Source organism: Talaromyces stipitatus, genomic scaffold, assembly GCF_000003125.1.
Source record: "Talaromyces stipitatus ATCC 10500 scf_1105507295549 genomic scaffold, whole genome shotgun sequence".
NCBI classification, from domain to species: Eukaryota; Fungi; Ascomycota; class Eurotiomycetes; order Eurotiales; family Trichocomaceae; genus Talaromyces; species Talaromyces stipitatus.
The window spans coordinates 283,937-307,019 of record NW_002990117.1 but is presented as its reverse complement, the minus strand read 5'-3'; the positions used below and the strand labels follow the sequence as shown (position 1 = coordinate 307,019).

The window sequence follows — 23,083 nt, the reverse complement described above, 5'->3', positions numbered from 1 at the left end:
GGGTGTCATGGTAGCTATATACGAGGTTGCCGTACGGGCGCTAGGGATAACGTTATCCCGCTCCCGTACGTACGTGCTTGCTTCTGCACCGGGGTGCAGAAGCGCCGAATCATGAGATTGATATTCCGACAGACAACTTGATCTGTCTCTCTCCTATTAGAAATTCCTTCTTTTTCTTTTTAATCTTTATCCCTGTTATAATTATTGCCTCGATGATAGCTAAGATAGTATTGATCTTTCCTCTTCCTTCTTGAATTGAGGCGATAGCAAGATTTGCTATGGTCGTGATGGTGACGGGCGCTGCTATTTTGGTGGAGTTCTAGATTCTTATCATTTGTTAAGTGAGGGCCCTTTATAGTGCAGTTCTTGATTCTTAGGTTCTTACAGTGTAATCCTTCCTATACTCATTGGGCAACAAATACGCATTCAGAATGAGATTCCGGGATCTTGATGTCAGAAGTTTTGAATTGATCTCTCAGTGTCTGGGCTTGCTTTCATCTGTCCGAGGAGACCCTTTAGACTAAGCTGGATAATATGGGTAAGGCAAGGAACTCAAATAATTATAGAGATGAGGTTTAACTTAAGTGACTAAATCGAATCTTGGATACTTAATGTCAGGGTGTTATTGTCTGATGTATTGTCAGTAATCACTGCGAGCACACGTTCTGTAATCCCGTTTTCTTGTAGAACTCTCAGGAGTACACTACTTAATTTGACACTAGTGTGTGATCTAGAAAGGGATTAAAGCTGAGTAAAATCTCCTGATATTCCCAAGCTTCATCAATGAAGTAGCCTGTAATTGCCATAAAGGCCTACCAAAAAGGGGATGTCCAAGTATCTAAAGCAATAGATATCTTTGTGTTAGGAGAGAGCTTTTGAAGAAATCCTTGTCGGTACTATTTCACTAAATGTCAAAGCTGATCCTGAATTGTCTTTGCTGATGGGATTTTTGGCTAAGAGGGGGCACATCGTGTATAGTAGATTACATCATAGAACTTGGGATACTCAATAAATTGGAAGGGAAAACGCGATGTGGTGAGAAGTTTAAGGAGTTTAGGCTCCCAGGATTCCTGGGTAGAGACCATAGGTCTAGCAGGGGCCTGGGACTAATAATATTAGAATAAGTTAGCCTTTATTCTCTGTTCATCTAGTGAATTTAGACGTACCGCATTCTCTAGAAGCTGCTTGATATTTGGTCTCTTAGTGAGAGACTTGCGACAGTTAACCCCCTTGATGTGCTTATTCATAGAGGATGTTCTAGTGTAGCTATTTTTAGGATGTTAAGAATTTTGCTGTATTGTTTATATATAACCTCCGGTCTTCTAGTCTTCCCATTAACAATCTGCTGGAAATGATGATAGCACTTAGCTTGGTATGTTCCATTCCCATTAATCTGTTTCTTCTTTCTGAAAGCTGTTTGTAGCCACTCTAAACCTATCTTTGGACATATCGGTGTAGAGAACGTGTATCCCTTTATCTTAGTTGGGCTACCGCGCTCGAGGATATTAGGGATTAGAGGCACAGGTTGAGGTCAAACAAACGTAGAGTCATATGCTAAATAATTAGATTTACTGGCCTGTTGGCTTCCTGAAGATTTAGGCATGGATGACTGTGTATAAATAGAGAACTCGACACACAGATCCTCCTTATGAATAGAGGAGGAATGTATATCAGAAAATTCTGATGGTTGAGACATGTGCTAGATAGTTAAGGATCTAAGGGGCTTAAACTCCTCTACGTAGGCCTAACTAAGCACTAGTAATAGGAAAAGATCTAAATATGAGGGAAAGGTAAAATATAAACATGAGACGCGTGCAGACTGTTTATAGGGAGTGGAGCGAATATTTTCTATGGCCCTAAATCTAGGCCCTAAGCCCTAACCCAGTGCTTTTCCCAATGGTTTATCGACTGGTTGTAAGTGTTAGAAAATACATCAAGATGAATAATATTAGGTCCTGCCCAGTGTGACGTTGCCAATCTGCTTGATTTGAGTACGCTATCCTAGCTAGCTATCACGTACAAGAGGTGCCTGTCGACAGGTAATATTGAGTATAAGGGGAAAAAGGAAGAAATGAAGCAAAAGCTCTGGCTCTCGCTTCTCATATAAATCTCTGTGCGAGGTGCCTTTCCCTATCCGGCCCCGACATCTGATGTTGATATGACTTCTCAATACGGCGCAGATAGGGTTATACGGCTCCGAGCCCTATCTGTGAACTGAGATGGGAAACGTAGAGCCATGCCCAGCTGTCACATTTTTAGAAGATTGAAATATAGCATTTTTTATTTCAATTTCTTTTATTTCTGTGCATTTAAATTTTTGGGTATAATTATATTTATTTTCTAAAGAATGTGTTGGTTGCTTCATGCAATCGAGATGTGTCAGATAAGCTGGCTTTCCAATGAAGCGATCAATCCGAAACTGTCATGTGTAAGAGAATGGTCTCAAGTTTACCCCATGGGATAGCTTACAAATCAGCTCAGGAGAAGGTCTATATAGACGCGGCTTTGGAACACGATGTACTTAGAGGAAGAGACACAGAACTGAATGAATACCCATTGAAATTGACTCTATTGCTTCGTACGTACGTACATGCACCTTAGTGCACCCACACTCAGACAACCACTGGAGATAATAGATAATCTTATTGAGACAATCGTGGGTTTCGTTACGGCGGTAAATTGCTTTAGTCGGTATGTGATCGTTCCAGAATGTCATTGCTATGGATCGAAGTTTGAGGATTCGGTGTGGTCTCATTTATGCCTCATGAGATCGTAGATACCCCGTAATCGTTAGTTATAGGTATCCAGGGAGATGGGCCACACAATGACTGTTTTATTTTGAGTTTGACGAGACTTCGAGGTCGAACTACCCCCGCCATCAGACTTCATGCACCTTGTGGCCGCATTCTATAAGTCTACTTCTTCAATCAACGACACCTTGCAATCTCCCAACATGTCAATCAACAGGGCAAATAGGCGCCTCAATAAAAACTCTCTTCTGGCCCAAAATATTCTGGGACTTCATTACCCACAGTCTCAGCGGCGCCGTCCACCCGGTCCGATCTTACAAATGATCAATCTGGTCATGGGCTTGCATGGAAATGGCCCCTGGTCTACTAGCGGGAACGTTTCCCCATCGGAGTATTGAATTGAGACTGCTGGTCTACCCATTGAGCGCTTTGACTGTGCTATTATTTGACTGGGATGGCGGCTTATTTTTGGGCTTATAGTGAAGAAGATGTTTGTTCCCTTTTTAAGATTTCTAGATTCATCGAGGAAGCACGTACTAACGAGGTGTATAGGTAGTCTGTCCTGCTCCGTGGATTCTACCCAAGCGATGAACCGTAGGAAAGGTGTAACCTTTTTAACTACCTGTCGAAATATGAATTGCATTAGATGTATTAGCGAAATAGCGTTGCGAATTGAGTCAATCGAGGGTTAGCATAGCAATATGACGTTTGGATACTATAACTACCGAAATGATTAAGCTACTTCATGTTGCACGAATAAAAATGAAAACCCATTGGGTTCAAGGGATATTTGCATTGGTAATCCAAGCTATTTATCCCGCTCTTAATATTGGTTCGTTCTATAAATTTGTATATTTACCTGTGTAATACGGCACAGTCCGGTAATAAGAAAATCGGCCAAGGGACTTGATATATTCTTGTTCGAGACCAAGTTTCGCAGTACTCAGCCGGTTCCCCTTCAAAAGGTAAAACCAGCACTCTCTCCAACAATGTGGTTAGTAATCGGTGAATTAAAGCCGGATACCCCATTTCCCGGCTTACAGACCCCAGAATTCATCAGACAGCAATGATCCCCAAATTTTAGGGTGGTTATGTGGCTACGGAAAAAGAGAACTATCCCTGTATCTGTAGGACGCTTTAAGAGGGGGTTGTGCATGAGAGGAGTATTATTTGATGTGTCAATATGTATCGTAATTAATTGATATATATATTGTGTCTAACTACATGAGACAAGTATTTGTATTGTTTTTCAGGGTTGTTAAACATCCATACATGGATACCCACTCATCTTTCTATGCTCCAAGGCTGTGTTGGCGGATCCATGTATATATCCATATCCGTTCATCTTCGTACACTGCCATATAGGCTTTATATGAAAGTCATAAGTGTGTTATACATACCATCTAGCATTCGCACAAATTTTTGGACTGACTAGTTAGTCAGTCCTACACTATATATGGAATGAGATGCTAGGTATCTACGGTGTGATATTTGGATACCTAGGTACATATCGTAACATTAGATAGCACCATGTCTGGCGTGCCAGTGTAGTTTCTGGATTAGTTTCCCTGGTCAAGGCCTTTGAAATAGAACCGATGGCTCTTAATTGGTTTTATCCCAGGCAGAGTACTTCAAAAATAGAAATTGACACGAGGATTCAAAAATAGAAACTGTACGAAGCAAGACGATAGTTAACAGAATGTGCTGGGTAATGGCCTGGAGATGATAGATGAAAAGGCCAAACAAGTTTGCGACTGAGATAGTAAAGTAACTATCATTGGCTGCTATCCTACAATACCTTGAGAAGTCGCACCATGTAATAAACGGCATTGTCAATATGCAATCTCCGCCCACACCTCATCCTCCGAGAGAGCCTGCACATCACATTCACGCAACATGACAATTACTTCCATGAAATCCGATTCAATCAACCTTTTCCGCGGCAAAACGATCCCCGCACTATCAAGCTTCGCGAAAGGTAGTCGTACAAATTCCGGGTAACCAAGTATATCTCCAAATCGCATCTCATATATCCCGAGATTAGCCCAGCTTGTGATTGCCAAATCACGACCGCTAGAGATGGACCAAGCGGGGAAAAGTCCGGCGGGTAATTTATTGATGTGAGAAGATATTAGATGGTGTAGGCTTGAGATGTAATTAGTGTTGAGCTTTTCGGTGGAATATGAGGCGGCGATTGCATCGCATATGCGTGGAAGGGATTTTGACAAAACGTCTGCCGGAGATTCTTGAACACTGTCCACATCTAGTTCGGCCAATGCATAAAGATAAACATTGCCAAAATAGAAATCCTTTCCGGGATTGGCGAAGTCTGGATTAATGCGTGCCCGGCCGTTGACTGATGTACCAAATTTGCTCTTTTCTCCGCTTGAGAAAAGGGTTGTGTCTCTTTTCTGACGAACACGCGTGACGCTGCACCAAAGAAAGGCGCAAATAATTGTATTTACAGTGAGTGGAGAAGTTGTTTGCCCCGCCAGTCTGGTTTTGAGTTGTTCAATCTTTACGAGACTGACTTTGAGTACGGCAGAGGTACAATTTGCAAAGTGATCTGCCACAAAATGCAGAGGGGTAGGCGTATATTCCGAAAGTGACGCCAAAAGGATGTCAGGTAACAATTCCCCAAACTGGGTAGCCCCCGTATGAGCACTCAATGCAGCACCGAGTCGACCGACACGGTCATTGATGCTCGGAAAGATAGGAGCAGACTCTCCACATATTACGCTCGCCCAGACCCGAAGCACTTCTGCCATACCACCAGCATCAACAACATTATGATGAAAGCACAGACATAAAACCACTCCGTCTCCAGCACTAAACGGTACAACCCCAATGGCCAACACAGGTGCACCGGTTTGACGAATCTCGTGGTTGATCAAATTCGATAACGGCCATTTATCCTCCGGTATTGTGGTCAATGGCATACCAGCTGCTGCTGTATCCATGTAAGAGCCTGGTAAAGAATCCATGTGTTTGATTTCTGGTGAATCCCCCTCGTTCCAGCATACTTGCAGCTCCTTTTTGTCGTCTATCGTGGTGGTAGGGAGGACTTTCCCTCCAAGCCACGGTATACTCTTTTGGCATATTTCGTTCAGGCTGAATTGAAGTTTGGGAATAACACACTGCTGAACGTATTCTGTAGTTCTGAATGATAACGCTATTCGGGTATAATATCCTGGAGGTATTAAATCCAGTGGCGAAAGCTGCAACGTCTGAGAGTGCATCGACATAATGGGTACTCTTGCTTGACAGCATCACACATATTGTATTCAAACTGACAAGATGAGATGTAGTTAACAGTATGTTGACTAGGAAGCAACTACCAACAACTTGTTGAGGCCGGACTCCGGTATCCGCAACAGTGAGCTTCCACTTCTGCTACGGAGATAAATATTAAATCGAGAAGCCAATGAAGTGCTCTGGTATATTCTGTTCACCTGTATGCTATATCCTCGGAGATGAGTTGTAGAATTTAATACGTAGATGCGTTGGTAGAAGTAGACTTCGGCTTCCGGATGATGTCCTGATACAAATTAATACCTCCCCTCCGGAGTAATTACATAACTTCGGCCCAAAAATGCATAGATAAAGGTAGAAAGTAAGCCACCGAGCCCTTCAACGATTACTCCAGAAGCTGGAACTTCAAATTCTGAGTTTGCAATGTCTCGGGTCCTATTCCCTCGCTTTCATCTCACTGAGATCGAAGACACATCCTGGTGTCCATCTTGGCTTCGTGACCACGCTCATGCATCCCTTGCTCGCCTATGGCAAATCAAATCCCGAAGAGGATATTCCCTCGCTACACAAGCATGCAACATCCTTCTTGACTCCGTCGGTGGCATCGGCGCTGCCGCTGAATTTACTTTTGTAGATTCCTGTGCTGGTGCCGGAGGTCCAACCCCGTATTTTGAGAAGTACATCAACAAGCAATTGGAGGCAGGCGGCCACACTCCAGTGCGATTTGTTCTGACTGATTGGGCGCCATACCTCGAGGCTTGGCAGTCACTTTCCGCGCAGAGCATGAATATATCGTATATTGAAGAACCTATCGACGCGTCTAAGGCTGTGAGGATCGCCGGACCGGAAAAGAAGGAGTGCCGGATTTTCAATTTATGCTTCCATCATTTCGATGACCCAGAGGCCGAGAAGGTTCTTCGAAGCGCCATAGAATCTGCAGATGCGTTCCTGTAGGCTGACCCCTTCACAGCGGGCGAACAAAATACTCACCAGAATCGTTTTTTTGTAGGATCTTCGAAATCACACATCGCACTCTTCCCTCGATCATATATACCGCAACTGCTTCCTTGTTCGGCGCATTGAGTACCACCTGGATAGAATACTGGTGGTCCCCTTTCCACTTGATTTTCACATATCTCATCCCCTTATTTCCGATATATTACGTTTTCGACGGCGTTGTTTCTTGCATCAGAGGGCGAACGCCCGAAGAAACATTTAATCTCATTCGCCGTCAGCGCGATTTGGATTTGAGTGAATGGACATTTACTAATGGCGAGGAGGTCGTGTTGCCACCGCTTGGTACGCTGTTTTGGTATTGTGGGCTGAAGAAAAAGGCACAGGAGGAGTCTTCGTAGATTCTGTTTTGAAGCTAGTTAGTATAGCTACGTATCTCAGGCCTATTCGATATTTTATTGTCAGCTTAGAAATTTGGCTAGTCCGGAGGTTTCATAATCGAGAATGTAAAATTTCTTTTCAGGAGGCAAATTTTACCCATTAAGCTCCAATATCTACTTGTCATACCGACCAGGGTTCGACGGTCTTTGAGCCCCTTGGCGGGTAAGCTGTTTCAAGTTACTCATGATTGTAATTGTTCGATCTTTAAAAAGAGATCACAAGACACATATGTTTCAAGCAAACAAGATCACAACAAGTAGTGTTCTCTAATGAAGGTCTGAACCTCAAACTGACTATATGTCGATGTCAACTCCATCGTCTCCGTTGGCTTTACTTTCCTCAATCAAATTCATAATCGTGTCTTCATCTAGTGGAACAGTCGCGAATCGTTTCAAAGCCGCTATATTTGCTTCTGTTGTGAGCTTTGTACCCTCTCCTATGAGTTGTTCTAGATACTCGAAGTATCTCACAAAGAAACCTGGAGTAATCGTGTTGATGAAGACGCCTTCTTCGTCGAAGGGGTTGCTGAATTTGTGGGGAAGACGAATCGGGACCTATTCCGCGCTCAGTACGAGGTAACCTACCAGGATGAGTTTGGTTCTTACAGTGATGATGTCGCCCGCCTTGGCATCAATTGGCGGCGCACCGGGGGTGTGGAAGCGGATCTTGCCCTTCTGAAGATCCCGTTAACGATGTTTGACGAGGTTATACCACTCGGATAGGCATTGCTTACCGTGACAATGAATCCTTCGTCATGCATTTCATGAAAGTGAAATACCGGCCCGTCACTGCGAGGGGGAATCAGGCTCTCGATCATACAGAGACGCATCTGCGTCTGTGATCCATCTTCTAGAATTCTGTAAAGGTCTTAATAGAGCTGGTGAGCCTTGCATATCATCTCGTCGGGTTCGTATATCTTACATTGCCCCAATCTCCGCCATGGGATATCTTCCGGTCGGACGTGGCCTATGTGTAGGGTTTCGACGTATTGTTTGTGCTTTTGGTCCATGTTGGATGCCAAGTTTCTTAATAAGCGTGTATGAATTAGAAAGTGAAAACAAGATTTCCAGTGCGAGGTATCTTCAGCTGAGAAGGTGCATGAGGTGCATGTAGGCTGACATTAGTCGATTAATGGGCTCAAGGGATCTGCGTGCATATCGGTGAATCTAAAATCGAACTCATCCGAAGCCGAATATAGATGTATATTCCGGCCTCCGAGGTTGATTGAACCCATATCATAGAAGCAAGGTTTAAAATTGTTCCTCGCTTCCTGTGTCAGTCATCAGTGCTTGTGCAGTCGTAGTTGCTCGGTTTCCGAGTACCGTGGAAGCCGTTCAAGTTGATCAGCATGCTTCGTCCCATTTCTGAGCCACGTATCTTGAAAACAGGCAAACCTGACAAATAGAAAAGTTCATGCAATAGATGTTGTCCTCATTCTGGTGTATTATTAATTCTTACTCGGCATTCATTTCATAATGGCTACATCAAACACGAGTTTCCTGGGATATCTGATTCGAGAAGCTAGCGGCCGTATGACAGACAGCCCTGTGTTCAATACAGCTATCATTCTGTTCATTATATATCTTTCTTACAACATTGTCAACGTAAGTGGCCCACCCTCTTATACAGAATTCCGTTTAACAAACTGTAGCGTCTTCGCATAGCATATTTCTCACCTTTGAGCCGTATTCCGGGACCATGGCATGGTCACCTGACCGGCCTCGTCCTCAGGTATCATATCCTGAATGGTAACCGGGTGAATTATGTGCAATCACTACATGAAAAGTACGGGCCATTTGTCCGAGTCTCTCACAACGAAGTCGTGACTTGCGATGCCGCAGCTACGAAGGATATCCATGCAGTTGGTACTACTTGGCGCAAATGGAGTCATATCCCCGATGATATTACTCCAAACATCTTCAGCATCGTTGATCCAAAACAACATAGTATTCGGCAACGATTCTATAAGAAATTTTTTCAACAGACAACGCTGCGAAAGACAATGGAACCGGCAGTTTTGACGACAGCCAAAATGGCCATACAGGGAATGAAAAAAGATGCTGCTGCAGCAGGAAATGTTGTTAACGTGCACGAATGGTTCATGTTATTCGGTAATGACATCATGTCCCTTCTGACATTCGGTGAAGGATTCGGTCTGATGGAGAAAGGCGAAAGAGTAGTAAGTGTCGTGACTCCGGTAGAGCTTCACAAAATGATTGCATGGTCAGAGCTCTCGATCCCAATCTTCTTGATTGGTCGTTTTGTATTATCGCACTTTTCAGAGCGTATGAAGGCAGTTTTCCGCGCTGATGTGGCCCTTAATCCAACGGAGGATAAAGCGATCGCGCAGCTGAGAATGGATAGAACAGACGAAGAAGGGCGAACGGTCTTTGCCAGGGCCATTGAGGATGCCAAGGAAGATGAAATGTTGAAAGGTCATGGCAAAACACGCTTGACGGACGATGAAATTGCTGCAGATGCCTTGGGATTCCAGTTGGCTGGAGCAGAACCTGTGGGAGTTTCCTTAACTTACTTGATATGGTGTATCCTACAGCACCCGGATGTACAGAAGCAAGTTGAGATGGAAGTGGCAGATGTCGAACTCTCAGATGCCGCTCTTGAAAATTTGCCCATCCTTAACTCGACTATATTGGAGTCTTTACGATTATGGGGTGGCAATGCGACGGCAATGAGAAGACGGGAGGATATAACGGATGGCGGGGTACTCCTTGCTGGATTGTACCTTATTCCCAAAGGCACGGTAGTCTCCACGCAGGCATATTCCTTGCACCGTAACCCAGACAATTGGAAAGATCCCTTTAGGTAGGCGTTGAACGTACATGGATGAGATAACAAGACAAAACGCTGAGACTGTTACGATCATAGGTGGGACCATAAGCGATGGCTTGATCCTGCTCAAAGTCATTCGATATCAACGGATCGTTTCCAGCCTTTCAGCGCAGGTAGTCGAATGTGTGCTGCATATCATCTCGCCTTGATGGAAATACGCGTTATGGCTGCGGTGTTCTTCAAGTCTCTCCCAGGGGCCAGGCTGGCTCCGTCTGTAACCCCGGAAAGCATGGTAATGGTTGATCGATTCAATCTATTCCCCAAGCACGATAGCTGTGAGGTCATTTTGAGTACTGGTAACTAATTGAACCCATCCATGTTGCCGAAAGTTCATTATCCCATTTGAGATTAACTGTACCTTTTGTGACTCAGTGTTCATCGCTGATGTTAACATGTGATGGCTGATCATAGTGTCAATCAGTCATACTACCATGTGCGGTAATGGAAGTCTAGGTTAATCGCAAGATCCTAATCGCTACGGACGGGTTTTACATTCAATGTTACGTTACAAAGTTATTGCAATAAAATAATGAGATATTGATTATTATACTATCACTATATATATTCACATAAAAACAAAATATTACATGTTACTGAAAATGTTACCATACAAGTAGCCAAATGCGGTAATCATTTCCTAATTAGGAAATACTGTTGCACGACTACTCCGGAGCCTGTTTAGCACACCATCACGACAGCAAGACCATTCATGAACATGAAATAATTCAAAGATTTGCTCTACTCTCCTGTCTGTATGCGAAGTTCCTAGAGGCTTTTTCATACATGTGAACTGCTCTCAAACTGCGTCGTAATCTGTCCTAATATCAGCAACATTCGCTCAACGGCTGTAAGAGGATCACCAATCTCCAAGGCAGAATCAACACGTGAAAATAATTTCAGCCACTCCTCTTGGCTCCTCTGTTCCACATTGTGCATCGTCATGGTCATTATGTCCTGTCGGCAATATGCAATTTCCACTTGTGGCGGAAATTGGCCTGGTAATGGCGAGACGCTGTCCGGAACAATGATCCGTGTCAGTGAGCTGTCACGTAGGATTTAAACTAACCATTGAAGAAGTTTGACAGCTTCATCATCAGTCCAGTTCCAAAAAGGTTGCGAATAACATATACACAGACACTGTTGGCGTCGCTCAGGGGCGGAGGATCGAATTTTGAAGTAAGATTAATGATATCTTTATTATGGTGCACAGGATCTCTGCCACTACTAACTACTATATACTTACCTAAGCACACCAGGTCGTAGAGCATTAAAAAAGGACCCACGCTTCTAAATTTGCACCTCCTAAATATCAGCTTACCCACTTTTGGCGGAAGCACCAGCTGGTGCCAAAGCTAAGGGATTAGATATCTGTCTGTACGCGCACAACATCCTGTCGGAATTTGGCACCACTGCAAGAAGCTGCGGGGAGTTTCTGTTATACGTGTTTCATGATTTCGGGATAGCTCACAAAATCCTTTGTGAGCTCATATCCATACTTCACTCGTTGTTTGTACATGTCTCAATTGCCGGATTGAGTCCTTACTCAATCCCCAACGTAGGTTCCTACGCAGGCATAAATATGGCCTGCGTTTCCCATGAGATAGTTCGAGTTATCAGTTATCAATTAGGAATCATGTTACTATATTGATCAAACTCACCCGTAGGCTTGTTGGACTAGCCTTGCACCAATCCTTGCTTCGTGTTCTGGGACCGTGCTAAACCAACAATATCCCTCTTACAATCAAGAGAAATCAAGCCTCAGGATTCAATCAAATATCTTGGGGTTCAGCTCGATGCTCACCTCACTGGGGAAGCACATGTACCGCAGATGAGGAAGAAGGGTGCAAAATTGGTAGCAGGATTAAGCTTAATCGCCCGATCGACATGGGGGACGCCTCCAGTCTATTTACAGAAGATGTATACAGCTGTTCTACAACCACAGATTATGTCCACAGTGGAAGAGGCTTTGTTGGCGCGCAGTAGGCTATGGAGCATGTGACGAGGAGCCAATCTAAATAGATAGTATTTCTATTCCTAGGGTGCTGTGTCGACGAAGAAACTGAGTATGAAGAGGGAAACTATCTATCGAGGGGAAACAGCACGTATTTTTAGCCTCCATTCCCATTCATTGACGGTACGGCCCGTCTCATACAAATTCTCTGTTGCCTAGCCGGTGTCCCAACATGGAATCGATATGTATCAAAAGCAAAGAACAATGCCGCTTGAGAACCTATTGACGAGGATCTCCATACAAGGATTCCCTAGCCAATAAGGGACGTGCGCGCCAAGCCCGCGGAAGGTAGAGCTACACCGTCACAGAGCTGTCAGATAACATAGACTACAAACGAGGCAGAGAGATTCGATGTTCGATCTTACAGGTCTAAAAAGGCACCTTAGGTCATATATCTGGGCACCGAGATTTCAGCCCAATGTTTACCCCTCATGATAGCTCACAAATCACCCCGCCAAAGATGTTTATAAAAACCCAGCTATTAGTAAAACACTCTTCAGGATTGGCCTGGAATAAACCGACTAATCCGACAAGAGCAAGCCGTTCAATCAATCCAGTATCAGGCTCTATACCGGATATCTAGTGCTTTCAAGGATACATCACAACAAGCCCTAGAAGTCTGCCTCTATGTGCCGCCTGCAGAGATTACCCTTGCGAGACTAGCTGAGGAAGCTTGTCTGTAAATTATGACCTCACCACTATGACATACACTCTACAGCATATATAGCTAAGCCCACTATAATAATCCATATACATCGCCGCTCTATTGGCTGGAAACGGCTATTAACTGCAAACTTGGCATGGCATCTACTAGTATATTAAGATAATCTATCCCTTTATAGTGCTACCGTGGTGGGAGTCACCAGATATAAGGACTGATGATACCCGCGAGGAGACTATTAAGGCCATTAAGACATCCTTAATTGTAGATATAATAACATAGTTTTATACTGATGAAAGTGGTTTTGACAATAGGATTGAAGCAGCAGTCTGTTCACTAACAATGGGACAGGCTGTCATAGGATGAAGGGCCGTATGGGGTAAAGTGGTCTGGAACGGCAGAATAGCGAGTCTGACAAGTTATCATATCAACTTTTCCATGTAGTTTAGAGTCTTTCCTTCTTTTTCTCTTCTTTCTTAAACTTAGAATTTCCATGAGTTAGGACCTAATAACATTCAGTTTGAAGCCATTTAGTGCTCTAACACTGGCCTATAAGCTAGTGGACTCATCTAAAATATATATAGTTTATGCAGGGGAGCTAGAGTGGATTAGCACGGCACTGGATATCCTACTCTAAAGCCAGCCATACAACGACAATAAACATGAAGCCACAATCTATACAGATAACCAAGCCGCTATACGCGCTATATACCAGCTTAGGAGGTCTTCAGGGCAGTACATCCTCCGACGGATAGTACGACACCTAGGCCTCCTGCATGACAACCGACCTCATTGGCGCGTACGATTATAGTGGGTGCTAGGACACGAAGGGATCCCTGGCAACGAGAAAGCAGATCAGCTTGCGAAGTGTGCCGCAGTCGAGGCGACACGGATCGCACGATAGATTACTCGCATAGCCTAGATCAACGCACCCAACTAGGCCACGCCGCACGCTGCACGGGTCTCATATGTCCTAGATCAGTCAACTATCCTCGTTACTGTGTGCCGCTGGAGACTAGGAGGGCTTCATAAACTAGTAGAAAGATTAATGGGATTACATCAAGCATAGATAGCATCTCTATTGGATAGTTAAAGCACCAACAAAGAAGGTGTTACAGCTACATGATAGCCTACGATGGGCTTGGAGTTTAGCATTGATCCAACTACAAATAGATAAATTATCGCCACGTAGCTTCCTAGCAAGCATACGAGTCGAAGACTGGCCTCAATATTAATGTGGTCTTAGAAATCAGGATACGGCTCACGTCCTCATATGGTGCCCAATCCACGCGAACCTACGTACGGAGACCCTCTGGAAATAAGTACGCGAAACAGATTACCAGAGCTCCTTAGTGAGCCTTGGTAGGTTCGACAGAGCATTGAGTTTATGTTGCGAGCTGGTCTATTGACACAGTTTCGCCACATGACTCCCAACCGCGCGCTCGCAGTAAGTGCGGCAGCATCTCAATGAAGGGCAACAGCGTCAGTTGGACTTATACAAATCGGCTACTCGACGCATCTAACACAGAAATGGGCACCAAAGCACATTATGTTGATTGATTGATTGATTTATTCATTCACGCATCTAAGCCTATTGACCGGCGGCGCCTTCTAATTGGGCAGCGGGCGTTACTCCGAATCAAGATTAATCACTCGTTTGTATATTCCCTATGTCTCCCTTGTTATTTTAACGTTCTGTTCATTCATTCATCTGTTGCTGTTATTATTCTCCAAAACTGGAATACAGATACATGTCGAGACTTTCGGATAATGTCGTGTCGGCTAACTAAGCCAACATCAAGCCAGGAGCGTTGACGTTGACCTAAGCTTTGTATGGTAGTACACTCGCTGCCCAATAACAAGGCGCCGCTGGCCACTAGGCTTAGATGCATCATGCGTGAATGAATTAATCAATCAATCAATTAATCAGTCAATCAGTCTTCCGGGGTCGCGGCATCCGGGTTGCGCTCACCACAATTTGGACAAGTCAGTTCCGAACCATACAGTGAAGATACGGGTCTACTGTCTACATACCGTTATGGGGATTAAATAAGAATTAAATGACAGGATATCACCTCACGTAGACGCTTGCCTCTGTGTCATATTGGGACTAACCCGTTCTAGGCGAGGTGTTGATATCAACCCTCGACCTCACCACTTAGCTAGAGTACTCATGACATCTTCTAGAGCCTCATCATCAAATGAGACGTGTTATGCGATAATACTCGCTCACTCTAATACCATGTATACTATAAATATTCAGTTATGCATTTACGTATTGCTACCTTGGTATAACTCGAGCGCACTTTAGCATATCAGCTATTTTCGACACTGGTATCGTATGGTAAAGATTACCAAGGAATGCAGGAAGTGACACTGGACAGTGATGAGCATGAAGCAACTACCAGAGTTGAATTTCAGGTGGACGACTGTGGATTTAGACTCAACCCATGCTGGGTTGATAGTCTCGGACACATTGCCGGTTTCATTATGAATGCAAGTGATGCAACGCCCACTAAACCGCAGATATTTATCAATCATGGATGGGACCAAATGTGTTGCGCTATCGAATTTGAGAAAGGCGTACAATATCACGTTTACAAGCGCATGCAGTTGGAGAACGGCACAACCTACGCGGGTGATACCTATATCTTCAAGGATAACAGTCTGGTTGCTATTTACGAAGGCATTCGCATAAGTCTATCTCAAGAACAATCAAATTATAGAATTGAGAAACTAATGGTATCCTAGTTTCAAGAAGTCCCACGTCAACTTCTTGATCGCCTCCTACCATCAAGCAAGCAACCTCAACGACGAGCAATCAGCGAAACCGCCCATTAACGAGGTATCAACTCAACGGCCAACGCCATCTGCAGCGCGGCCCACATATGCAGTTCCGAAACAACCGAATTCAAGCAGAGAAACCAAAACCGGCGGCTTCATCTACAGTGCCCAGACCTAATGAAATTGCGTCTCGTGTATTGGCTATCGTAGGCGAAGAAGCTGGAGTCGACCACACGGAATTAGACCCGAATGAAGACTTCCAGAACCACGGGATCGATTCTCTTCTTTCACTTACTATCTGTGGCCGGATTCAAGAAGAGCTTGGCGTTGACGTCTCGTCTTCATTGTTCGCAGATTATTGCACTCCAATGGAATTGAGTCGTTTTCTCGGCAGTGATAACCGCCATGACTCATTGTCCGCCAGCTCTGTTTCATCCTCTGACAACACTGATAAAATTAACACTCCTGAAAATAGGGAGATGGATTCCAACACCTCTACAGACGGGGAAATGGATAGCTCTACCATCGAAGTAATCCGTGAAACGATTGCACAGGAGACAGGTGTTCCAGTCAGCGAGTTGACACTTAGCAGCAGTTTTGCAGACTTAGGGGTTGATTCCTTACTTATATTCACCATTGTCGGCAAGTTGTTAGAGGCTCTAAACATGGATCTACCCTCCAGCTTGCTTATGGAGAATGAAAACTCGGAGAAGTCAGTAAAGCACTAGGTCTGCAGGAGCCGACCACTCACTCTTCCTGCATGGCCAGTCATAAATGCGAAGACAATAACAACTTCCAGCTTTTACCCACATGCAGGTCCTCAATCAACATTGATTCTGCTATCCGGAAATGTGAAAACAGCCAATAAAATCTTCTTTCTGTTCCCCGACGGCTCAGGTTCCGCGAAAATATGCCTCCCTTCCAAAGTTTGGCCCTGAGGTCGCTGTATACGGATTGAATTGTCCATATATGAAGACCCCACAAGACATGACAGGCACATTGGAGGAATTGACTTCTATGTATCTCGTAGAAATTCGACGCCGTCAACCAACTGGGCCGTATTATCTAGGCGGATGGCCAGCAGGTGGTATCTGTGCATACAAAGCCGCGCAGCAACTTGCTCGTGAAGGGTGCAAGGCCGAAAAGTTGATCCTCATAGATTCGTTCAACCCGATAGGGCTGGAGAATCCTCCGCAGCACTGTATGACTTTTTTGAAAGCATTGGTATTTTTGGGAGCGGTAGCCAACCACCTCCCAGCTGGCTGAGGCCGCATTTTGACGCTTTCATTCGGTTACTTGATAAATATAGAATCCGACCTGTTGGCATTTAAAATGAAGGCCTACATGTTATATGCTGGAGATGGTATATGCAGTGACCTCAATCTTCCTCGACCAGAAATCAGACCCGACGATCCCTGTGGTTCGGTTGCTCAATGGGCGGACTGATTCCGGTGGTGATGGATGGGCGTCACTGGTAGGCAGAGAGAATTTGCAGATCACCGTTATGGACAAGGTAGATCATCTCTCAATGATGGATAAGGGGCCACATAAGAAGCAATTCGCAAGTTTCCTTCAGCGGGCATTGGCATGAGCTTACTAGAATGATTCTTACTTACAATACTGTCTTTCTTTCCCTGTTCTCCTTTTGAACCTGTACACGTGGCGCTATATGCTTAGTTTCAGAAGGTTCCATCCTTTGCCATTCTTTCAACGGATGTATTATTGACGTTCTGAATTATGTTCATGTAGTTGTCAAAGTCTCAATATCAGAAATTCCACTCCTATGACTTGAGCAACATTCGCTATTGAAATTCTGTGTTACTCACGGAATACGTCTGAATTTACAAATAGCATTACGATTTTACCTGGGCAGTTTCCGGTAATACCTTGTTTTCAGGGGTGCAATGCGATATGAGCGTCTCCTAAGGATGTTCTGTGTTTTAACATGTCTACTAGCGTGACCATTAGTTGAGATATGAAAAATGGTAAGTTCCGTATGAAGTAGTTGTCAAGGCTGTTCTGAGATATATACAACATAAGCAAAATCGCAATATACTCCGTTTCACGTCCAATATTGCCATCTTTGGTTTTTCCATTCGGCCTCCCGAGGTCGCGCAAAACATCGGGCCCCGGACTCCAGACCCCGTAGATTGTTATGATTCTCCTCCTTTCATCGGACCTCTGAAAGTAGGCTCCAATGGATTGAATAGCTATCAGACTCTCAATGTAGAGCCTGACGCTATGGTCGTTCACGCACACGACCCTCCGGTTCTCTCTCAAACTTTTAGTCTTGGGTAGAACAGGAACCTGGGAGGACGAACATAACATTCACAGATACCTACCAAAACAGGCGTAGAGAAACATGGCATCTGAAACTCCTAAAGATGTGTTTATGGCTTTCATACGAGAGTCTTACAATCCATGTGGCTCTGAGGAAACAATTGGTGGCCTGAAGACATGTAACAGCCCCTTTTCAAGCATTAGATCCAACTCTAACCCTACCCCACTTACTATTCTAATTGATGTATAGACGTTACCGGCCGACGGGATGCCACAGTAGGTGTAGTTGATGTCTACGATGTCTTCGGCATATCGAACCATACCCAGCAAGGCGCAGACCTAGTCGCCTCCGTCCCCGACTTACTGAAGGGCACCTATGCAAAGCCGGAATGGTTCCCTCTCAACTCAGATGAGAAACGTGCTCAGTTCTTTGGGCTCCTGAAGGGTTACGCAGCGCCGCATAAATTTGTTGATCCATCGTTGGAGTTTATGCGACATGTACGGAGCCGGTTTCCGATAGTGACGAAATGGGGGTCGTTTGGATTGTGTTGGGGTGGAAAGGTCAGATTTTTCTCGTAGCCTTAGCCAACCCTATACGAAGGATATTTCTTCTATTCAGTTCCGATGATCTGACTGTTAAATAGGTTGTAACGTTAGATTCAATGGCCGAAACTCTCTTTGTAGCATCCGCGTAGGCACATCCAGGGTGAGACTTATCCCTACTCTTTCACCCCAAACGATCCTAGAAGTGACCCAGTTGATGTTTTTAGCATGCTGGACCCCGCCGAAGCGAAAAAAATAACAATCTTTCATCTGGTGATGGCATCGAAGGATGAGCCAAGCGAGGCGGTTGCAGACTTCAAGACGGTTATTGAGGAAAATGGTATCGGCAGATATCTGCCCACGTACACCACAATGCATCACAGCTGGCCGGGATTGAAGGCCAATTTGGTTGAGGAAGGCACATTTGTGGGATATAGACAAGGCTAAGTAAAAGTCACCATAGTTACGAATGTGGGCGGAGAGATTGGAGTGTGCTGACAAGTGTGTTTGTTTCAGGTATACACAGCTCATAGAGTTTTTCAAGGAATATCTGGTCGGGAATTGATGTCTATGAAGGTTATGGGAGCTAGGGGGTTCAATCTCGCGGAAATGTAGATAGCTTCGCGTTGCAAAAGAGCCAGCGTAACAACTTCAGATAGATACACTTTGCCGGGAGAACGAGAGTCGCTGTTTATGGGTCTTTGTCCAAGCAGAGATGTTACAAATCATACAGACTTAGTATTAATGTCTAAGGTCAGCAGTAGTTTGTCTACTTCATAGCCATTCAATCACATTGGGTTCACGACAAAAAATGTGTATCTGATATTACACCGACTGGACGTCAATGCCCATCAGCTTGGGTTTTCTGACGCTCGATCGCAATATTGGTTGCTTCGTCAAGGTCTTCCTTTGGCAGACCGAGCATACTATTGAGTGTGCCCTTACTGTCTTCGAAGTTTCCAGCACCATCTGGGAAGAAAATCCGGGAGTACAGGACGTTGGCGAAAGCTTCTTTTTTGCCTTGCTTGAGATGCTCCTGGCCTGTTGTATACACCTGCGTAGCCGGTTCCTTCGTAATAGTCCAGTCTTCCTCTTTTGTGCCGGTGATACGCAAAGCAGATGCCAACATATCCTTCTGACTGATGTTGAAGGAGTTAATATACACAACTCGGTTCTTCAGCTTCTCAAGGCATGCTTCCGTGTTTGGCTCTTCAGGCTGGATTGGGAGGCTTAGAAGGGCAGCGACCGCGCGACCGATCTGTGGCCATGTAGAGGTGCAGATCTTGTCTTCACCATCATTATAGAATTTGACGGTGTGATTGGCAAAGTCGAAACCGTAGTTTCGCGGCATTGCGAGACTGTACTCGTACCAGAAGCCGGTCGAGAGGGCGATATACGATGACTTTCCGATTTCTTCGATCAGCTTGCGAGTCGCCACTAGAATACAAAAGATCGATGTCAGTGGAAATGAATAAATGAATCTGGACTGTATAGTGTGTTACTCACCCTTTGGTTTGAAAAGAAACAGATCGTTCACCATGCCTTCGTGCGCTGTATCAGGAGACCATTCATTAGGAAGACTAGTTGAAAGGAATAGTCAGCGTATAATACTAGCAAAAAAATTTATGGAACTTGAAACTTACATCCACGGGACTCCTGCTTCAGCCGCCGCTCTGACAAGCTTCTCCTCGGTCTCTTGAATTGGGGAATACCCGCTGAGAGTGATAACAAGCGCATCCTGGCCACGAAGGGCGTCAACGAGTGTCTCTGGTTTCTCGTAGTCGATTTCTTTGGATATAATGCCCTCGGCCAACTTGTTCTGGCTGTTGTGACGCGTGATGGCTGTAACAGTGTGTTTGCCCGTCTTTAGGAGGGCATTTGCTATGTAGCTGCCTACATTGCCTCCCGCCTATATCAAAGGATCTGTTAGCTGAGAGGATATATATCGAGTATCATAGAGGGCAGTTACATACTCCTACGACAGCAACATTTTTGATGCGGTTTCCGGATGCCATCTTTTCTAGCATGGACTCGATGTTGTTGGGATCGTATGGGGTTGAGGGGTAAACAAAGATCAAATGTGACCAGCAATTCTTATGTATGCATACAACCACGTGATTTTGGACGCTCTCACAAAGACAAAAGGAACCACTTTCGGAATCCGCTGTCAGTCTGGTTTATGATATAAATGCATTATTTACAGGCAACCATCCTTTGTTTGCGAATCATCTCGGGAAATCCTTCTTTTTTTCCAATTTCCCGTTATTGCGCTTCTGCCTTACAACGACCCATTGATATCGTATCCTACGTGCTTATCTGCAATTCAGCATGCTTACATCTGGTGAAACACCAGTCTAGGTGGGAATTCGAAATATGTGGCATGTCACTGAGTATACTAGCTCTCTGATTCGCCACAATAGCGAGATGAAATCATATCCAGACCAGGATCTGGAACTGGATCTGTTCCAATAGCGAATAACAATTCCCTCCAAGTCAAGGCTCACATCATCCCTAAACCACTTCGCCATTTGCTACGTGCCTCTCCAACAATCCAGTCACAAAAGCCATATTAACAGGGTCAGCAAAATTAGCATGATCCGGCAAGATAACTTCTTGTAGTCTGGATTATCCTTGGCTCGGATATAATCCAGTACGTCCTTGAACACAATCTGAATGGAACAATCGCATTTATACGTTTTGCCTTCTGGGTAGAAGATGTAAATTTCAGTCGATTCATATCGGTGTCTCTGGTTACCTTATTTATAGCGGTACTATGTCTACCCCTTCAGACAAATATCGAAGAAGTTAACTAATTGCGCATTTCTGCTGCAGCCGTCCATTTGAATTCTACTTCATATTCTCTACAATGTCTTCTTACACCCTTTACGCAACTATATCATGGCACGCAACACGCTTATCATGGTGTTGGCACCAATACCATGTGCGTCTGAACCGAAAACTACCCGAGTTGCACCAAATATACGGAAAGACCGTACGAGTAGCTCCGAATGAATTGTCTTTTATATCGGAGGCGGCATGGAAGACTATATATTGATCACGATCAAAAGAGATGATGAAGGATCCGGTATTTTCGCTTATTACACCAACGGGGGTACAAAGTATGTGATATCCCTATTGCCTTTTAGCAATATCTGAGCATTTCGGATTGACTTTTGGTTGTATCAGATATACTTACTGCCGATCGACCTACTCATACCCGACAAAGACGCCTGCTCTCTCATACATTTTCAGAAAGCGTTGAGAGAACAGGAAGCGATTATTCAAAGATACGTTAAGAAATTAATGGAACAACTTACCCTGCGATCAAGCGAGGGACCACAAGACGTGATTCGGTGGTTCACTTTCACTAGTATGTTGGGTTGTCAAGCGACTCTCGGCGTCCTCGTTATAACTGTCTAACCGATGTCTTACACAGCGTACGACTTGATCCGCGGCCTTTTGTTCGGAGAACAATTTGGCTGCGTAGAGGATGGAGAGTACGACCCATTCGTCCAATTAATAAGAAATATTTCAAAGGAACTTACAATGATACAAATGTTCAATATTACGGCTTCCTGGGTCTGAGACGATTATTCATGCCAAAAGCTATCGCAGGAGCGCGCGCAACGAGTAATTGCAACAGTAGACCGAAGAGCCAAGAGCAAAACGAACGGGAAAGATTTTTTGCACTACATCCTCGCCGCTATGGAGACTGATAAGGGCATGTCTCGAGCAGAGATGGATTCAATACTTTTTCCTTGAGGATCGCTGGTTCAGAATCCTCGGCGACTTTGTTATGTGGATTTATCTTCTATACCCTCACTCATCCTACAGTCCGCCAAAAATTGATCACGGAGGTTAGGGACGCATTTCAATCGGAAGACCAGATTGTGATGGCAAATGTTCATCATCTTACATATCTGAATGCCGTTCTGCAGGAATGTTTGAGGATTTATCCACCTGTCGCCGTAACACTCCCTCGAGTGGTCCCTGACGGTGGTGAGATGATAGACGGAGGATACGTTGCAGCCGGCACCACCGTCGGTGTGAATCATTTCGCATGCTACCATGACCAGAGAAACTTCCACCGACCGAACCAGTTTCTCCCTGAACGTTGGATACCCAGTGCTGAAGATAAAACTTCTCCTTTCAGTCATGATCAGCGCAATTGTCTACAGCCATTCTCGCTTGGACCCAGAAATTGTCTAGGAAAGAACTTGGCTTGGGCTGAGATTCGTCTTATTACGACGCACCTGTTATATCTCTTTGATAGGGAGCCGGAACGAAGTGTTGGCAATCGGTGGACGGAACGCCAGAATGTCTTTGGGTTTTGGGATAAGCCGCCCTTGCTTGTTCATTTGACGCCGAAGCAAAAAACAAGTACATGATGTGGTTATGTCTGTAACTTTTCTGCTCCGGTATCTGTACATTCTTACTTGGTGTGAAATTGTCGTGAACTTGTCATAATGCACCCATCGTTTTATCTTTAATTACATCATGCCACAATACATAGAAAACAGCCAGCTACAGTGTTTCAGTACAAAAAACAAGCGCCTG

The 23,083-nt window shown here is 44.5% G+C and overlaps 10 protein-coding genes across 12 annotated transcripts, besides 5 other annotated features; 6 read left to right on the top strand and 4 right to left on the bottom strand.

The window, feature by feature from the left end:
- Positions 1 to 486: 486 nt before the first annotated feature.
- Positions 487 to 729: a mobile genetic element.
- TSTA_009820 (uncharacterized protein) lies at positions 708 to 1,247 on the bottom strand (the record flags this gene model as incomplete). The annotated part of the gene is made up of 3 exons (XM_002483053.1): positions 708 to 812; positions 987 to 1,106; positions 1,167 to 1,247. The coding sequence occupies 3 exons, from the start codon at positions 1,245 to 1,247 to the stop codon at positions 708 to 710; spliced, it is 306 nt and encodes a 101-aa protein (XP_002483098.1).
- Positions 723 to 1,220: a mobile genetic element.
- A 3,335-nt stretch (positions 1,248 to 4,582) lies between the features above and the next one.
- Positions 4,583 to 5,995, bottom strand: TSTA_009810 (uncharacterized protein; the record flags this gene model as incomplete). Its single annotated transcript, XM_002483052.1, has 2 exons — positions 4,583 to 5,861; positions 5,889 to 5,995. The coding sequence occupies 2 exons, from the start codon at positions 5,993 to 5,995 to the stop codon at positions 4,583 to 4,585; spliced, it is 1,386 nt and encodes a 461-aa protein (XP_002483097.1).
- A 370-nt stretch (positions 5,996 to 6,365) lies between these two features.
- On the top strand, positions 6,366 to 7,493 carry TSTA_009800 (uncharacterized protein). Its single transcript, XM_002483051.1, has 2 exons — positions 6,366 to 6,952; positions 7,012 to 7,493. The coding sequence occupies exons 1-2, from the start codon at positions 6,426 to 6,428 to the stop codon at positions 7,355 to 7,357; spliced, it is 873 nt and encodes a 290-aa protein (XP_002483096.1). The 5' UTR covers positions 6,366 to 6,425; the 3' UTR covers positions 7,358 to 7,493.
- Positions 6,366 to 8,470, bottom strand: TSTA_009790. Of its 3 annotated transcripts, XM_002483048.1 has the most exons (4): positions 8,319 to 8,470; positions 8,131 to 8,264; positions 8,003 to 8,071; positions 6,366 to 7,951 (listed from the first exon to the last, which is right to left on the bottom strand). In XM_002483048.1, exons 1-4 carry the CDS (start codon positions 8,404 to 8,406, stop codon positions 7,691 to 7,693), a joined length of 552 nt encoding a protein of 183 aa, XP_002483093.1. In that variant the 5' UTR covers positions 8,407 to 8,470; the 3' UTR covers positions 6,366 to 7,690. The 3 variants fall into 3 exon arrangements, with proteins under 3 accessions (XP_002483093.1, XP_002483094.1, XP_002483095.1); XM_002483049.1 differs by having other exon boundaries at positions 8,131 to 8,470; XM_002483050.1 differs by having other exon boundaries at positions 8,003 to 8,264.
- Positions 8,471 to 8,772: 302 nt separating this feature from the next.
- On the top strand, positions 8,773 to 10,801 carry TSTA_009780 (cytochrome P450, putative). The gene is made up of 3 exons (XM_002483047.1): positions 8,773 to 9,001; positions 9,049 to 10,220; positions 10,284 to 10,801. Exons 1-3 carry the CDS (start codon positions 8,873 to 8,875, stop codon positions 10,549 to 10,551), a joined length of 1,569 nt encoding a protein of 522 aa, XP_002483092.1. The 5' UTR covers positions 8,773 to 8,872; the 3' UTR covers positions 10,552 to 10,801.
- A 1,127-nt stretch (positions 10,802 to 11,928) lies between these two features.
- Positions 11,929 to 12,186: a mobile genetic element.
- Positions 12,187 to 13,502: 1,316 nt separating this feature from the next.
- Positions 13,503 to 13,796: a mobile genetic element.
- Positions 13,797 to 14,819: 1,023 nt separating this feature from the next.
- Positions 14,820 to 14,859: a microsatellite.
- A 323-nt stretch (positions 14,860 to 15,182) lies between these two features.
- On the top strand, positions 15,183 to 16,431 carry TSTA_009770 (uncharacterized protein; the record flags this gene model as incomplete). Its single annotated transcript, XM_002483046.1, has 2 exons — positions 15,183 to 15,617; positions 15,722 to 16,431. The coding sequence occupies exons 1-2, from the start codon at positions 15,281 to 15,283 to the stop codon at positions 16,429 to 16,431; spliced, it is 1,047 nt and encodes a 348-aa protein (XP_002483091.1). The 5' UTR covers positions 15,183 to 15,280.
- A 153-nt stretch (positions 16,432 to 16,584) lies between these two features.
- Positions 16,585 to 17,411, top strand: TSTA_009760 (uncharacterized protein). Its single transcript, XM_002483045.1, has 2 exons — positions 16,585 to 16,904; positions 17,077 to 17,411. The coding sequence occupies exons 1-2, from the start codon at positions 16,673 to 16,675 to the stop codon at positions 17,292 to 17,294; spliced, it is 450 nt and encodes a 149-aa protein (XP_002483090.1). The 5' UTR covers positions 16,585 to 16,672; the 3' UTR covers positions 17,295 to 17,411.
- Positions 17,412 to 18,065: 654 nt separating this feature from the next.
- TSTA_009750 (uncharacterized protein) lies at positions 18,066 to 18,973 on the top strand (the record flags this gene model as incomplete). Its single annotated transcript, XM_002483044.1, has 3 exons — positions 18,066 to 18,162; positions 18,234 to 18,544; positions 18,689 to 18,973. The coding sequence occupies 3 exons, from the start codon at positions 18,066 to 18,068 to the stop codon at positions 18,971 to 18,973; spliced, it is 693 nt and encodes a 230-aa protein (XP_002483089.1).
- A 336-nt stretch (positions 18,974 to 19,309) lies between these two features.
- On the bottom strand, positions 19,310 to 20,553 carry TSTA_009740 (uncharacterized protein; the record flags this gene model as incomplete). The annotated part of the gene is made up of 4 exons (XM_002483043.1): positions 19,310 to 19,963; positions 20,033 to 20,106; positions 20,170 to 20,435; positions 20,500 to 20,553. The coding sequence occupies 4 exons, from the start codon at positions 20,551 to 20,553 to the stop codon at positions 19,368 to 19,370; spliced, it is 990 nt and encodes a 329-aa protein (XP_002483088.1). The 3' UTR covers positions 19,310 to 19,367.
- An 820-nt stretch (positions 20,554 to 21,373) lies between these two features.
- Positions 21,374 to 22,914, top strand: TSTA_009730 (benzoate 4-monooxygenase cytochrome P450, putative; the record flags this gene model as incomplete). The annotated part of the gene is given in 5 exon segments (XM_002483042.1): positions 21,374 to 21,638; positions 21,713 to 21,896; positions 21,963 to 22,105; positions 22,142 to 22,251; positions 22,263 to 22,914. The coding sequence occupies 5 exon segments, from the start codon at positions 21,597 to 21,599 to the stop codon at positions 22,912 to 22,914; spliced, it is 1,131 nt and encodes a 376-aa protein (XP_002483087.1). The 5' UTR covers positions 21,374 to 21,596.
- Positions 22,915 to 23,083: the final 169 nt, after the last annotated feature.

Excerpts from the sequence above, each read along its gene's own strand:
- TSTA_009800 (XM_002483051.1), top strand. The coding sequence starts at position 6,426 with ATGTCTCGGGTCCTATTCCCTCGCTTTCATCTCACTGAGATCGAAGAC. Across the intron at positions 6,953-7,011 it reads GAATCTGCAGATGCGTTCCT|GATCTTCGAAATCACACATC; the intron begins GTAGGCTGACCC and ends GTTTTTTTGTAG.
- TSTA_009790 (XM_002483048.1), bottom strand. The coding sequence starts at position 8,406 with ATGGACCAAAAGCACAAACAATACGTCGAAACCCTACACATAGGCCAC. Across the intron at positions 8,265-8,318 it reads ATGGCGGAGATTGGGGCAAT|ACCTTTACAGAATTCTAGAA; the intron begins GTAAGATATACG and ends AGCTCTATTAAG. Across the intron at positions 7,952-8,002 it reads AGGCGGGCGACATCATCACT|GTCCCGATTCGTCTTCCCCA; the intron begins GTAAGAACCAAA and ends AGCGCGGAATAG.
- TSTA_009780 (XM_002483047.1), top strand. The coding sequence starts at position 8,873 with ATGGCTACATCAAACACGAGTTTCCTGGGATATCTGATTCGAGAAGCT. Across the intron at positions 9,002-9,048 it reads TTTCTTACAACATTGTCAAC|CGTCTTCGCATAGCATATTT; the intron begins GTAAGTGGCCCA and ends AACAAACTGTAG. Across the intron at positions 10,221-10,283 it reads AATTGGAAAGATCCCTTTAG|GTGGGACCATAAGCGATGGC; the intron begins GTAGGCGTTGAA and ends TTACGATCATAG.
- TSTA_009760 (XM_002483045.1), top strand. The coding sequence starts at position 16,673 with ATGAAGACCCCACAAGACATGACAGGCACATTGGAGGAATTGACTTCT. Across the intron at positions 16,905-17,076 it reads GGAGAATCCTCCGCAGCACT|TGACCTCAATCTTCCTCGAC; the intron begins GTATGACTTTTT and ends TGGTATATGCAG.